The 16,203-nt window shown below is 37.5% G+C and overlaps 3 protein-coding genes across 4 annotated transcripts in view; all 3 read right to left on the bottom strand.

The window, feature by feature from the left end:
- Positions 1–1,070, bottom strand: part of lamb2 (laminin, beta 2 (laminin S)) — a 42,436-nt gene extending 41,366 nt beyond the window's left edge. The window contains exons 1-2 of the mRNA XM_077725910.1: positions 863–1,070; positions 638–693 (exon numbers count right to left, since the gene is read on the bottom strand). Coding sequence (XP_077582036.1) covers positions 638–668 — 31 coding nt within the window. The 5' untranslated portion in view covers positions 669–693; positions 863–1,070. The remainder of the gene's footprint in view (positions 1–637; positions 694–862) is intronic.
- A 759-nt stretch (positions 1,071–1,829) lies between these two features.
- Positions 1,830–4,031, bottom strand: naa80 (N-alpha-acetyltransferase 80, NatH catalytic subunit). The gene is made up of 2 exons (XM_077722969.1): positions 3,863–4,031; positions 1,830–3,385 (listed from the first exon to the last, which is right to left on the bottom strand). Coding segments are annotated over exons 1-2 (786 nt in total). The 5' UTR covers positions 3,865–4,031; the 3' UTR covers positions 1,830–2,601.
- A 253-nt stretch (positions 4,032–4,284) lies between these two features.
- The window catches only part of prkar2aa (protein kinase, cAMP-dependent, regulatory, type II, alpha A), a 33,875-nt gene continuing 21,956 nt past the window's right edge, over positions 4,285–16,203 (bottom strand). Inside the window, exons 4-12 of one of the 2 annotated variants that reach the window (XR_013326549.1) lie at positions 14,873–15,009; positions 13,298–13,404; positions 9,807–9,948; positions 9,384–9,485; positions 8,504–8,578; positions 8,302–8,367; positions 7,118–7,256; positions 5,727–6,203; positions 4,285–5,100 (exon numbers count right to left, since the gene is read on the bottom strand). Coding sequence is in view for 1 of the 2 variants with exons in the window: in XM_077718081.1 (XP_077574207.1) it covers positions 6,079–6,203; positions 7,118–7,256; positions 8,302–8,367; positions 8,504–8,578; positions 9,384–9,485; positions 9,807–9,948; positions 13,298–13,404; positions 14,873–15,009 (893 nt within the window). In the remaining variant the exon portion in view is untranslated. Of the gene's footprint in view, positions 5,101–5,726; positions 6,204–7,117; positions 7,257–8,301; positions 8,368–8,503; positions 8,579–9,383; positions 9,486–9,806; positions 9,949–13,297; positions 13,405–14,872; positions 15,010–16,203 lie in introns of those variants that run through there. The other variant, XM_077718081.1, reaches the window with a different exon arrangement.

The following is a 16,203-nucleotide window of genomic DNA, read 5'->3' as shown; positions in this document are numbered from 1 at the left end:
CTAAAACAGAAAGTCAGCACTTATTTACTTTCTCGGGCCACACAAAATGATGCGGCGGACCAGATTTGGCCCCCGAGCCGCCACTTTGACACATGTGAAGTACACATTACTGGATATTTATAATGAATAGTTAAAAATATGCTCTGCCTTGACATTTTTCAATGCCAAACTCTAATATATATCAACGTAACATCATCAAAATAATAATAGAAAAAAATTAAAAATAATATAAATACGATATATAAATATAATGGATGAATTGCAATTCCAGAAAACCCACAATGCCAAGAAACACTTAAGAATAAACTTGACCCAGTCAATGTTAAGTAAAATCAATTATACTATTTAAAAATAGTATGTGGTGTGTATCAGTGGCTTCTATGTGAAGTAATTTCTATTTTCTACTTCATATGACCACTACAGTATGCAAGGGAAAGTATACTAGACTTGTTTTTGTGCACCCAACATGAACAAGTTGATGTGTTACCCTCCAGAGACTTGACCAAAGAGAAGCCAGTGACCTGGAGACAATCTCAAATGCCTTAACAAGCCCTTCACTGGATGACTTCTAAGCATTTCTTAAGGATCAAAAAACATGGATGGACTTCAAAAAGGTGCGTGTGTCTACTTCACTTACCGCAAATCAACAGCAACAGTGACCCTTGCATCTTGCGATTTTCCAATACGGATAACCTGCATTAAAAAAAGTAGGCAAATATCAGGCACACTAATATGTATATAAAATTCGATATTTTTATGTATATATATTTTTAAATATTTTTTAAATTTGGTTTCTTCAACGTATTTACCCTAAAAAAATGTGTTATAAATAGCCATATTAAAATTATTATTAGTTACTCACTTTTTAAACAGGCGGAGAGTGCCCGAGTTTGTACCGCTAAAATGTCGTTTTTGTATCCGAACCTGGCGCTCTTTCTTCGGGTCCACTTGTTGCGAAGCTGCGGTAAAGAGACAAGACGAATGGAGCTTTCTTTGCCTTGCTCCAGGTCGAGTGAGCGAGACTTCTGCGTGTGAAAAAGCCGGACTGGAGTCCGACTGGAAGGGAGCAAAACACGGGGGTAGAGAGAGAGGGAGAGTGGGAGGGTGTGTGGGAGTCAGGAGAACCACAGGGGTCCTACTGGGGGGAGTACAGGCAGCTAAGTACTACAGTACAGTAGTTGGACCCAGTACTGACATAGTAGTCAGAGTGGTGTAGTAATGATATACACTAGGTCTTCTCAATATATCAATCATATATATTTCAGCAATACTTATTTATTTATATATTTATTCATGTATTTATTTATTTATTTACTTATTACCCATCTATTTAAGTCTATAATGTATTTTTCTGTGTCTGTATTCTCACCCTCTTGTTACTGTGACAACGAAATTTACCGAATACGGGATGAATAAAGTTATTCAATCCAATCCAATGATTTACCAGTCGGTATTGTATACTTTTAACCCAAATTCAATTGAGATTCAGCTCAAGCACCCTGTGACAATGAGGAGGATATGTGTTGTTGAAAATTTAATTAAATGTTTTGGTCATTATACAAGTATATTGGAGGGATAGTACATACAAATACAATTTAATAAATAATATTATGAATTTATTATGAAAAAACATAGGTGATGCCCAAAGTTAGCTGGGCTAAGCTCCTAGAAATACTCTAAAGTTGATCAAAAATAAGAGATGGATAATAACAAATAAGTTATGTCCACTTTTGCTTTGAATTAAAACATTAAAGGAATTGATTATTCACAATTAGTTTTTTTAAACAAAAAATTGAGACTAGATTTCAATATGTATTTTTTTATTCAAGTGATTAGGACATTCTGTTGACAAATACAGTGGTACCTCAACATACGAGCACCCCAACATATGAGCATTTTGAGATACGAGTAAAATTTCAAGGCAAATACTTATCTCTAGATACGAGACAAATTTCGACATACGAGAAAGTTAGGTGGCCAAGACATGCGGGTGTTTATAATTTTAGCACACTGTTTTTTCCCGCATTGCTTTCGTGTATAACAGATATCTACGAGCATTGGACGTAGCATTGCATTTTTTTCAGTGTTTTTTTTCCGTAAATGTATAGTATACTGTAGGCAGCCCGGCGTATGAGTGGTTACCGCATTGGCCTCACAGTGCGAAGGTCCTGAGTTCAATCCCAGGAGTTTTCATGTTCTCCCTGGGCTTGTGTGGGCTTTCACCAATTCAGAGTGTCCCCACCTGGTGAAGAATATAATATATATGCATTGGCTGGTTAGTCATTTCCATTTGTTTACGGGTACTACATTTAACTCAATGGTTGCCATTGACAATGACTGACTTGCAATTCATTTGAACTATTAATCTGACAGTGAAGGAGTATGTTTCGGTGTCATTGACAGTGATTGACGTGCAATCCTTTTAAACTAAGAGGAGAGCAACAACCTCCCAGTTTACATAAAAAGGACATTAATCACTGTCTATGAAAGCCAGTACATTAAGAAGTGGATACTGTGGCTTAAAGAGAACATGTGTATTGACACAAGCTTCAAGAGAATTTCTCAGTATGGTATTCTGCCCATGTACTCCATATATGTCCTTCAGAGGTCTTTGTGCATCCAAAAAATAGATGTTCCCTTTGCATCTCTGTAAGGGGTTTCTGTTAAAGTCTGGATGACGGTTGGCATTGATGGAGGTGGTGGGGGGAGTGGCATGAGGGGCACTGGAGGTGGTGGAGGAACAGAGGAAGGTCCATTACTACAAATTTGCTTGCATTTTTCCACTTTTGGTGTTTGTTTTTTAGGGTTAAGCTTTCCATTAGGAGCCCCGAATAGCTTGAGAAGCATTTCTGTAGGAACCAGAGATGCCACAGCACCTGCATTCTGCACTGGTGTTGATAGCGTATAACCAAGATGGCTGTAAAACTTCTGTTTATCATGAGTGGTCAAGCAGAGGCGTTTGAAGCCTCGTTTTTTGGCGTAATCCTCGGTCATCTCCATCAACGTTCGTCCATAGCCTTTACCTCTCTCCGCCTTGGATATGACAACGGATTCCACAAAAAGGCTGTCGATGTGGCCTATTACTCGAGAGAGACGGGCGTGTCCTAGTGTCCTCTCAGTGTCTTTGGGACCCTGTATGAGAACTAGGCAGGTGGGGAAATCAGGGCAGGATTTCTGAAGGGAGTGAACACGTGCAGCTTGACTTCTATGCCATTCGGAGTTGACGAGGTCGGCGCAAGGGAGAAGTAGATCTGGACGGAGGTGGATTGGGATAGTGTGGATTTCATCTTCTGGTTTAATCTCAGGTTGGCTGTTTGTTTGTCTTTCGTCTGTCAGTGTTGAGACTGTCCCAGAAGATCCAGTTATTGGCGTTCCACCCTCAGACCTGTGGAGATCAAGTAAACTTTCATGTAATGCAAGGAATTGTCCATTCTGGACCATTTTTTTTTTTTTTTGTAAACAATAAAGTCACTTGTATCTCCAATAGTTTTGTTGGGATTATTCCACTGTCTATATTTGAGAAAAAGTAAACTGCTAATCTCAAAATGATTATTAACGTCCCAATTTAAAATAAAATGAAAAAATATATATTTGTAAAATTCCTACCCAGGAAACTATGAGTGAATTCTTATAAGGCTTGGGGAACTGAGTTCTCTAACCAAGAATCAAAAGGACTACAATTTTAGTAACACCAACCGGAAGTGACGGAGGGTAACCGTGCAGGCATGCTAGTCATGCTATTGCTAGCTCGGAGATTAGGGATGGTTAGAGTGACTATCATACATTTCGTATCAGTAAAAATTTCTCAAGAAATTAGAAAATATTTTCTGCTTATTTTTATATCACCACTCGGTTACCTTACATTTTCAGCTTAGCGTTTGGTCTTCGGGACGATTGGCTCTTGAACAGCGTGTCTGTTGTGTACTTATATGGCACCAAATGAGAATCGTTTACAACTGCTCCAGGATCAGCTTGTGTCTAAAAATACAGGCAATTCTCATATATCAGCCAATGTGCGGCTGATGGCTGACCAGTTGTATGATCCACGTCTGCCACCATGCGTACAGGAGTGGTATTGTGTACCGTACCTACAATAAAAAAAAGTGCATACGTACATTGCATTACAACTTAAAATCACCATATTATATCATTTTATACAATATTTACTTTAAAACGTACAATGCTATTAGTCGAACAATCCATTTAAAAACTTTTGATTCCCAAAATATCATATAACACCTACAATTAATGATTGTAAATACAAAAATATCAACTAAGAAACCATTGTAACAAAATGTTTTCTTTATTTTTCTTTCATCCAAGACAACTTAAGATAATCGTAGAGAAATTATCACTAATATTTTTTTATTAACTTTTATCTTGTTTTTACAGAGATGTGGGGGTGAAATGATCAGCTGGTCAAAATAAAATAAATGAATACATAACAATACATTAATAATTAATTCAATACATCAAAGCGTGGCATCAGCGAGAAGAATAACAAAGTTCCAAAACTGAAAGATTTTTTTTTTTTTTTACCACTTTTGTGGTACGGTAGTAATAATAATCACCAGCACTAACTGAACTCGATTACCAACAGTCGAGGATGAAATGGAGTGTTTTCATATTTTTCTGCAACCCGGCCTCACATGGAGGAAAACACTTCTATTATATATTTAAATATTTTATCAAAGCTTATGTTTTATATTCATAAAATGTTTGTTTTTAAAACTTTCCATTAAACTTTTTTTATTTATTTTGCATTTTCCTCATCATCTTTTTTTAAAGTTTGACAGCTCCATTCAATGTGTTTTTGCAAGTGTGGATTGTGTTCAATAAGTGTCTTCGTGTGTTTGTCATTGAAAGCGTGCATGTCTATCTCCTTGGCTGAGGCAACTGGGAGCTGTTAAAGCGCACGTGAACGTGAAGAATTGTGTGTTAGCGTTTCCGAAAATGCCTTAAATGGAGTGTTTTCATTGGATGTTTAATTTTTGCTTTACCTGCATACAGGTGAGTGCGGTTTACCTGCATACAGGTGAGTGCGGCTTACCTGCATACAGGTGAGTGCTGTTTACCTGCATACAGGTGACTGCTGTTTACCTGGATACAGGTGACTGCAGTTTACCTGCATACAGGTGAGTGCAGTTTACCTGCATACAGGTGAGTGCAGTTTACCTGCATACAGGTGAGTGCAGTTTACCTGCATACAGGTGAGTGCAGTTTACCTGCATGCAGGTGAGTGCAGTTTAGCTGCATGCAGGTGACTGCAGTTTACCTGCATGCAGGCGACTGCAGTTTACCTGCATGCAGGCGACTGCAATTTACCTGCATGCAGGCGACTGCAATTTACCTGCATGCAGGCGACTGCAATTTACCTGCATGCAGGTGACTGCAATTTACCTGCATGCAGGCGACTGCAATTTACCTGCATGCAGGTGACTGCAATTTACCTGCATGCAGGTGACTGCAATTTACCTGCATACAGGTGAGTGCAGTTTACCTGCGTACAGGTGACTGCAGTTGACCTGCATACAGGTGAGTGCTGTTTACCTGCATACAGGTGAGTGCTGTTTACCTGCATACAGGTGACTGATGTTAACCTGCATACAGGTGACTGCTGTTTACCTGGATACAGGTGAGTGCTGTTTACCTGCATCCAGGTGACTGCAGTTTACCTCCATACAGGTGAGTGCAGTTTACCTGCATAAGAGGTGACTGCTGTTTACCTGACTACAGGTGACTGCTGTTTACCTGACTACAGGTGACTGCTGTCAAGACCACTTTAGGGGAAGGGGGTGGAGGATAAAAAGCCAAAGTGGGTTGAAAGAAAAGCTATGGCCTGAAGAAATCAATCTGTGAGTGGAGATTTATTAGGGAGTGAACATGTGAGGAGATAAGGTTGTGTCAGTGTAAATGCAAAAGAAAAGGTGATTCTAGTTCAATTCTTTTGCGTGAGGGCCGATTACAATTTCTCATGTTTGGACAATATGGGTAAAGCTTATAATGAGTCTGTGTAGTCGTCACTGTATAGTATGTCTGTAGTATGTAATAGAAGGCACGGAGGGTGAAGTGGGAGGCTCAGTCTCTCAGGTCCATGCTCGATCCAAACAGGATCACCAGCTGCTCCTCGTAGTGGGCGATGTTCCTCTTCATGATTTCTTTACAGGAGCCCAGGAGACGCTCAAATGCTTGCACGTCTATTACTGCAAGAACAAAAGCATCGTCTGTGAGTGTTGAGTTAATCTGGATGATAAAATAACAGTCCTTTCCACAAAAGGAAATCGTACATGAAATCAAGTTTCCTCATTGAAATATCATTACTTTTTTCTAGTACCAATCCACCCAAAAAACAAGTTTGTCCCAAGATTATTATAAATAAAGTAGGTATAACCGTGATACTATTATGCTACATTACAGGTGTCAAAGTGGCGGCCCGGGGGCCAAATCTGGCCCGCCGCATCATTTTGTGTGGCCCGGGAAAGTAAATGATGAGTGCCGACTTTCTGTTTTAGGATCAAATAAAAATGAAGAGTATAGATGTATATTAAATTTCCTGATTTTACCCCTTTTAAATCAATAATTTTCATTTTTTAACATTTTTTTCTGTGTTTTTAGTTCAAAAATAATTTTGTAAAATCTAAAAATGTATAAAAAAGCTCAAATCAACATTGTTTTAGATATATAAAAAACGGAATATTCAGGACTTTTAATCCAGTTCTTTTAATCCATTTATAAAAAAAAAAAATCTAAATATTATATCTAAAATGATCCGGCCCACATAAAATCGAGTTGACGTTAACGCGGCCCGCGAACCAACCCGAGTCCGACACCCCTTTTGAACAGAACGAGAAAACGATGGTCTAATCGACCAGGATGAGATGAGCCCACAAACGCTACTTAATATGACAACACACATCTCAAAGGCAATCCTCCCATCACAGAAACACTTCCAAACACTTTGAGTAATGCATTTTAAATCTTCATAATGAGGTTTCTATCGATCACTGTAAAAGGCATTTGTTGCAGTGCATTAAATGGAAGAATAAAAACAACACTTTAAGACAAGTGATGCTGACAAATGTGCTGAAGGCAGATGGAGAAGTGAATTAGATCTTACCCAAACATTTGACATTGCCCACTGCATAGGCTGAGGCGGCCCGATGCTTGTTAGTGACCAAGGCCAGTTCCCCAAAGTACTGACCCCTGCTACAGCGTGCTATTTCCACCTCCGCATTGTCTGCATGGTCGGCCTTCGTCTACACGGCATTGGAAGAAAGGAAAAGATTAAAGGGTAGCATCCAGCATCGTCCTCCACCCCCGAGGTGAGAGAGCCACTCGGCAACTGAACCGATTGTTGTGATTACCTCTGTTGCTAGGCAGAATGTTTTTTTTTTTTTAATGGGGAATGTGGAATGTAGTTATTTTTTTCCAGCTCATATTATGAATTAAGTTTCAAAAATATATTTGAACAGGACATTTGGAATGAATGAATTAACATTAATATATATTTTTAACACCAGTTATTGAGGATAAAAGCAGCCCACATTCAGGAAATTTTGGTAATCTGCTTGCATGCAATGCAATGCAAAAAATATGACTATCATTCTAATAGGATGTCCTGGTAGAATAGAAAAAATCAATAAATTACATATTTTGACTGTAAATCACTCTGGACTACAAGTTAAGCCAGGAAAAAAAATAAATCTAGACTCTTTAGCAATGTTCCCTCTAATTTTTCGTTGGTCTGGGCAGAAAGACAACCTCCCAGAGCGCACCGAGTACCAGTGTGAGTGACATCATCATTGCTTGTTATGGGCACACCAGTGTCACACCTGCCATAAGCAGGTGTATGTCAATGTTCCCTCTAATTTGTCATGTAAAACATGCTGTAAAAAACAAAAAACATAAGAGTGAACAGAGCTACTGCTACTGGCTGCCATGTAAACGGCGCCATCATGGGGAAAAGGGTAAAAAAAGAAGTTTGGATTTTATTTACTGCGCGCCATATGATTGTTGCTGCGCAGAGAAGACGAGAATAGTGCGCAATTGCACACGCACGCATCTTAGAGGGAACGTTGCTCTTTAGTCAAGTAGGTTATTGTTAAATAACATTCAAGACCTGACTGAAATTATAGACTTCAATATGATGATCTTGATTGAGGTCACTTATCAGAAGTGACAATTAACTTGCTTCAGGTTTCAAATGGATGTTCATTTAGAATCTCTTACTAGTCCCCACAGTATCCCTCTTGTGTGTAAAAAAAACAGGACTAAACCAACCAAAAAAGCAAAAATACTTACTTTACTCTTCATCATGATCCTGACCTCCCCAGATTCGACTATGTAGAAGCAGTCAGCACTGTCTCCCTGTCAATACAAAGGTAAAACTCAGGCAAAGTTGACAATTTTAAGAAAGTATCGATAAGTCAAAAGTTGCATAAGCATAATGTGATATGTAAACTGTCCTTCTCTGCCTGCATGAGTTTAATTGTGAGGTGCTTACCTGTGCGATGATACGTTCACCATCTGGGAACTGCTTTTCCCCTAATACATCCACTATCTTCATCCTTTCTGTTGCCTGAAAAAAAGTTAATGAGGGAAATGTGACAAAAATGGTGGTAACATTATTTTACAGAAACTTTTGCCATTTTGATGTCATTTGAATATAGTAAAATGCATCAATGGGTGTGTGACATGTACCGTATTTTCACGACTATATGGCGCACTTAAGTCTTAAATTTTCTCCAAAATAGACAGTGCGCCTTATAATCCAGTGCGCCTTATATATGGAAAAAACAGAAAACCAAAAACGAAAAACCACCACTGTCGGATATTTAAAAAAACACAAACGTCTGAACTGAAACAATACTGTTAAATATGCAGATGCCATTTTAGTTTATAACATGTTCCATCATATAGCTCCTCCCCCACTGCAAGATTTGATACAAAAAAATCCAAAACATCAAAAATGGCTGGCTCTAGAGGTGACTGTGTAGTGAGTGCTTCATACCTGGATGTCAATAGCAATTACCGTACTTTCACGACTATTAGGCTCACTTAAAAGTCTTAAATTTTCTCCAAAATAGACAGTGCGCCTTATATATGGAAAAATGTCATTCATTGAGGGTGCGCCTTATAATGCGGTGCGCCTTATTGTCGTGAAAATACGGTAAAGTTTAAAATATTTATATTTGATACAAAATGTTTTCAGGGTAGACAAAAATGCTATATATTCTTAAAATGATGCCGATAAATCTGCTTAAAAGTCAAATACAAGCTAAAAATAACTCTCCATCACTTTTATAACACCTATAACGAATGTATAAAAAGAACAAATATCAAAAAATGTATTGATAGTTAACTCTCTCAAGCATTAAACTCACCTCCAGTGATTTGAGTAAGGGCACAGATTCTATAAAAGACTCATACATTCTTCGCTTCTTGGCATTGTTCTTGACAATGAGTCTACGAAACGTTGCACGATCCTAAGGAAGAGATGAAAAAAAAACTCCATTGGATTCATAAAAAAAAAAAAAAAAATAGCCTTGTAGTTCCTTGTTTGCCCAGTTGGGGGAACAAATGAGCACTACTACATCCATTCATGGAGAATGTCGTTTCATTCTAAATCTTAAAGGTTAGCAGGCGTCGTATTCATTGTTTATAGTAAACAGAAGCACTATATAACATTACAACATGAATAAATGTAGATTTTAGCGAGTTTGGTGTTACTCATCAGTAGTGAAAATCAACTTCATAGCTACAAAAACCTTCTGGATTATAATGAATATTAATTTAGAGACTCTTACCAGCCCCCATAGTGATCCCTCCTCAGTGGCAATGATGGTAGCTGCACGTGGAGTGTTGTACATGAGTGCCAGCTCACCGAAGCTCCCCTTATTGTCATATTGACCTACGCATTTTCCTAACACCACAATGTCATATATGCCTCTGGGGATTGCAAAATCAAACAAAACATTGAATCAGAACATGAATGCTTAAATGTAAGTTCAATTCAACAATATTTACATTAATGCACGTGTGTCAAAGTGACGGTCCGGGGGCCAAATCTGGCCAGTCGCGTCATTATGTGTGGGCCAGGAAAGTAAATCGTGAGTGCCGATTTTCTGTTTTAGGATCAAATTAAAATAAAGAGTATAGATGGATATTAGATTTGCTGATTTTGCCCCTTTTAAATCAATAATTATCATTTTTTTAATCGTTTTTTTCTGTGTTTTTAGTTCAAAAAACATTTTCAAAAATAATTTTGTAAAATCTGAAAACATAAAAATACTTTTTATTTTCCCTTTTAGTAAGTTTCCCTTACTAAGAAAAAAGCTCAAATAAACATTGTTTCAAATCTATAAAATAAACTGAATATTCAGGGATTTTGATCTAGTTCATTTAATCAATTTTTTCATCATTTTAGGATCAAATTAAAATGAAGAGTATAGATGTATATTACATTTGCTGATTTTCCCCTTTTAAATCAATAATTGTCATTTTTGAATCATTTTTTCTGTGTTTTTAGTTCAAAAATCATTTTGTAAAATCTAAAAATATATTTTAAAAAAGCTAAAATAAACTTTGATTTAGATCTATAAAAAACTGAATATTCGGGGATTTTAATCCAGTTATTTTAATCCATTTGTAAAAAAAAACAAAAATCTAAATATTATATCTAAAATGGTCCGGCCCACATGAAATCAAATTGACGTTAAAGCGGCCCGCGAACTAACCTAAGTCTGACACCCCTGCCTTAATGGTAACACCAGCCAGGATTTGCCATTTTCACAAACAATAATATTGACATAAGCATATTAAAAGATGTTAGGAAAAACCTAACAGTGGGAAAGCGAACTTGTGTGGAAGCTAATGTACTAATGTGGTATAATTGCACTGACCATGGACTTAATGAGACCGCATACACTCCCCTACTTCTTTTCGCTGGAAAATTACTGCTCTCTTGGTTTTGTTTTATCTTTTACATTGAAGTTTTTGTACATTTAGTATTGGCACCTGATGTTTTTCTTCGGAAATGACTGCCACATAGGGCGTCTTTAAGGGGGAGATTCAATTTGTGTGTGTACATAAGGCTGGATACAAAATTACAAAATACTAAAACTAATTAAAAAAAACAACACAATTTTGGCCTATGAGAAAATTTCAAGTTAAGGAGTTAATTAATTGTCATCCAATCCAGGTAGGCTCCAATGTGTTGTTAAGTAGTATCTACCAAGCCATGATAGAAATGATTTTACTTTTACCGTATTTTCATGACTATAAGGCGCACTTAAAAGTCTTAAATTTTCTCCAAAATAGACAGTGCGTCTTATAATCTAGGGCGCCTTATATATGGAAAAAACAGAAAACCAAAAACCACCACTGTCGGATATTAAAAAAACACAAACGCCTGAACTGAAACAATACTGTTAAAAATGCAGATGCCATCTCAGTTTACAAAATCTTCCATCATATAGCTCCTCCCCCACTGCAAGATTTTATACAAAAAAATTCAAAACATCAACAATGGCTGGCTCTAGAGGTGACTGTAAAGTAGTAAGTTCTTCATACCTGGAAGTCAATAGCAATTACCATATTTTCACGACTATAAAGGCACACTTAAAAGTCTTAAATTTTCTCCAAAATAGACAGTGCGCCTTATAATACAGTGCGCCTTATATCTGGAAAAATGCCATACATTGAGGGTGCGCCTTATAATGCGGTGCACCTTATAGTCGTGAAAATACGGTAAGTAAGAATACAGTAATTTGGTACTAAAAAGAAAAAAATAAGTGGTGTCACAGTCGCTGTGAATTTTGGGTACAGCAGTAAAAATACAGTATCAGTGCAACACCACTTGTAATTCTATTTGAACACAACAGACTATTCAGGTCTGTTGGTAGAAGAGTACTTTGTTGTGTCCAGGGTCAAATCTAAAAATGGCAGTTGGCTCATATGGCAATTAATAACAACATTCTACAGCAAACTATCGCTGACTGACTGTTAGAAGGCCCAAGTTGAGAACCATCTTGTGTGTTCCTGGCTGAGCAATTACCCAGATTCCCATCTGGTGATGTAATGTATTTGTATTGCACATTTATGATAATTGCTTTGTCTAGGATGGACTACCTCATAAAGAAGTTTAATTTTAAGTTTATTTTTACCAGTATACCCGTATATGTCGTTATGGGGACACTAATATTTATGCTTTTTCTTTTAAGTACTTATAAAACTCTGGGATAGTATGACTTGGCAGGAATGTTGCTGGTAAAGGTCATTAGTACACACCTCGTGCAAAGAAAACACAGCAAACAAAGGTTGTGACAGTGTATGCAGATGGTAAGAACACAATCAGTGGACTCTTACGTCACTACACTAAAGAATAATTAGAGACTGTGGTGGTAAAACAACCTGAAAAATCTGGTTGTTTAGATTGTATTCCTGTCCTTGACCCTTTTTAGTACTTAATCGGTGTTTGCATGCCTTTAAGGCAGGGGTAGGGAACCTATAGCTCAGGAGCAATGTTCCCTCTACGCTGCAATTGCGCACTATTCTCGTCTTCTCTGCGCAGCAGCAATCATATGGCGCGCAGTAAATAAAATCCTAACTTTTTTTTTTAACCTTTCCCCATGATGGCGCCGTTTAAGTGGCAGCCAGTGGCAGTAGCTCTGTCCATTCTTATGTTTTTCGTGTTTTACAGCATGTTTTTCATGAAAAATTAGAGGGAACATTGACATGCACCTGCTTATGGCAGGTGTGATACTGGTGTGCCCATAACGAGCAATGATGATGTCGCTCACTAGTACTCAGTGCGCTTAGGGAGGTTGTCTTTCTGCCCAGACCAACGAAAATTAGAGGGAACATTGCTCATGAGGCATTTTTGACTGTTTTGATGGTGTATATGCTAAAATGTGACGTAAAACAAGGAAACCACTGGCAAGATGCACCAATAAGAGCATCACATCGCGTTTAGACTACCTAGAGTGCCACTTTAATCTATTTTTTTCCATTAGACTCTTCAGCATGAAATACTTTCATTGATACTCATTGATTAGCAACGGCGTAACAATGACAAAATAATTTGACTTGATTTTTGTGGTGAAATGGCAAAAAAATGTATATGTACATGTAAATACTGAGTATGGCTCTCATTTGAAAATATAAAATTTATAAATTATGGCTCTATCTGTCTAAAAAAGTTCTGGGCAACTGCTTTAGGGTAACACAGTCTCAGTTTTAGGGAAGAATTAAACATAAGAGAAACATGAAAAATGGGACTCTGTAACTGTATATTTACCGCTCAATGACGTAAAAGTTGTCCCCATCATCTCCTTGGTCAATCACATGCTCTTGGGGCTGAACCCGTAATTCAAACATAGCGTCCAGCACTTGAGAGAACTGCTCCTAAAGCGAGGGAAAAAAAGACAAAAATCAATCCATCATAAACATACTGAAGCATAAGAGACAAGAAGAACAGTGGGATTATTAAACTAGAAGCCAAAAAAAGGCATTAGTCGTGTGAATAAGGTCTCCAAAGGGGAGGAGAGCTAAAAAAATTCTTATCTTAAGAGATGGAAGTGTGTATATAAAGAAAGAACCCCTATTTTTTTCCATATTTATTTTAGCCATGTTATTTAAGAATATGCAATCTCAAGACAATCATCCCTTGGGTTTAGGGTTAACAAAAAGTCCAGAAATGTCGCATGGTGATGCCGCTGTGGTTCAGTGCAGAGAAAATAGAGATCAAATTCATTTTAAACCAAAACATATGCTACTAAATCATGGACAGAGTCTTACCAAGAGACATTGGGGATTATGGGAAAATCCCACATATGGGCAGATCCCGAGAGTTTCACTATGACATTACCGTATTTTCACGACTATAAGGCGCACTTAAAAGTCTTACATTTTCTCCAAAATAGACAGTCCGCCTTATAATCCAGTGCGCCTTATATATATGGAAAAAACAGAAAACCAACAACGAAAAACCACCACTGTCGGATATTAAAAAAAACACAAACGCCTGAACTGAAACAATACTGTTAAATATGCAGATGCCATCTTAAGTTTACAAAATCTTCCATGATATAGCTCCTCCCCCACTGCAAGATTTTATATAAAAAAATCCAAAACACCAACAATGGCTGGCTCTAGAGGTGACTGTAAAGTAGTGAGTGCTTCATACCTGGAAGTCAATAGCAATTACCGTACTTTCACGACTATAAGGCGCACTTAAGTCTTAAATGTTCTCCAAAATAGACAGTGCGCCTTATAATCCAGTGCGCCTTATATATGGAAAAAACAGAAAACAAAAAACCACCACTGTCGGAAATTAAAAAAAACACAAACGCCTGAACTGAAACAATACTGTTAAATATGCAGATGCCATGTTAGTTTCCAAAATCTTCCATCATATAGCTCCTCCCCCACTGCAAGATTTTAAACAAAAAAATCCAAAACATCAACAATGGCTGGCTCTAGAGGTGACTGTGTAGTGAGTGAGTGCTTCATACATGGAAGTCAATAGCAATTACCATATTTTCACGACTATAAGGCGCACTTAAGTATAACATTTTCTCCAAATTAGACAGTGCGCCTTATAATACAGTGCGCCTTATAATACAGTGCACCTTATAATACAATGCGCCTTATAATACAGTGCACCTTATAATACAGTGCACCTTAAAATACAGTGTGCCGTATAATACAGTGTGCCTTATATATGGAAAAATGCCATTCATTGAGGGTGCGCCTTATAATGTGGTGCGCCTTATAGTCGTGAAAATACGGTAATAATAAAGCACATATCAAGTAGGTCCAGCCTTTTCACACAAGTGTGAATGCATGCCAAGATCTCCTTCCAATAATTTACCTGGTCCAATGTTTTGAAGAGCAAGATGTCCCTACAGGCTTCCTGCAGTCTGCAGCGCTGTTCATCAGTTTTTGGATGAACTACTCTTGGTTCTGTGTCTTCATCATCATCATCTGGATTGAATGCTTCTGCACACACTGGAAGGCGTTTACATATTTGATTAGATGTACTGGAACCAGATCAGATTGTTTTAAAATGATATTTGCTTGTGTTTTTCTTATTAAAACAATAAAATCAAGTTTTGCTTAAGGTTAGTCTGTATAATTAGCTTAGTAAAGCAATACAATAAAGTTTTGCTGAAGGTTAGTCTCCATAATTATCTTATTAAAACAATACAATGAAGTTTTGCTTAAGGTTAGTCTTCATAATTAATTTGCAGTGTTCCCTCGCTACTTCGCGCTTCAGCTATCGCGGACCCAGAGCTTTGCAGATTTTTTTCAGGAAAAAAATAAATAAAACATTAAGATATTAAATTAAAATTACATCATTTTACAAGAGATGGAAACAAAATATTCAATAAAAATTAGTAATTGCATCAAAAAAAGGCATAAGAAATGGTCAATAACATGGTGAGTTCAGGAATCGCATTGATGACTTCATGGCTGTTTACAGGCGCATCTTCACCACCCAAAAAAACAATGTTGACAACTCCCAATAACGATGTTTCTTACGTGCAAAAAAACTGCAGAAGATCCTCCATCCGGACTACTATGATGTTTTTGCTTGGTGGTGCTTTTCTGCACGTGTTATACGTTTCTTTAAGCATTTTTGAAGGGGCACCCCTACTTCGCGATAATGCACCTATTGCGGGGGGTCCCGGTCCCCATTAACCGCGATAACCGAGGGAACACTGTACCCAAATTTTGAGAATCTTGTGGATTCTAAAGTTTTATTTGTTTCATTGATAACACTGCATCTACAATCCATTTTGATTGGTACTCCACCAGTCAAAATGAATTGGATGTCTAAAGCCTTCAAAGACAATCAATACATTAAATGAGCATCCTATGAAGGGTTCCCTTGTTTTACAACAGATGACTTTTATTTTCACTTGTGTTCAGTCAGCTGACATCAGGTGACCAAGCCTTACCACCCAGAGACATTCACAGTGAATGAATTAAAGCATGGAAACTAGTCATCCTGCATTTTACAGAGGGACACATTCTTGCTGTCAAATTACACAGATAATGGATCAAACTTCCTTTCTACAGCTTGAATTTCAAAGTGTCTTACTTTAGTTGGCACAGAAAGAAAATTTCGTCTCTCTGTGTTCTTTTAGAACAGGGGTGTGAAACTTCCTTTGGTCTGCGAGCCGAATCCATCTTAATTTG

This window comes from Stigmatopora nigra, chromosome 1 (assembly GCF_051989575.1).
Source record: "Stigmatopora nigra isolate UIUO_SnigA chromosome 1, RoL_Snig_1.1, whole genome shotgun sequence".
In the NCBI taxonomy this organism is placed as follows: Eukaryota; Metazoa; Chordata; class Actinopteri; order Syngnathiformes; family Syngnathidae; genus Stigmatopora; species Stigmatopora nigra.
The sequence above is the reverse complement of the archived record's forward strand: the minus strand, read 5'-3'. Positions and strand labels throughout refer to the sequence as shown.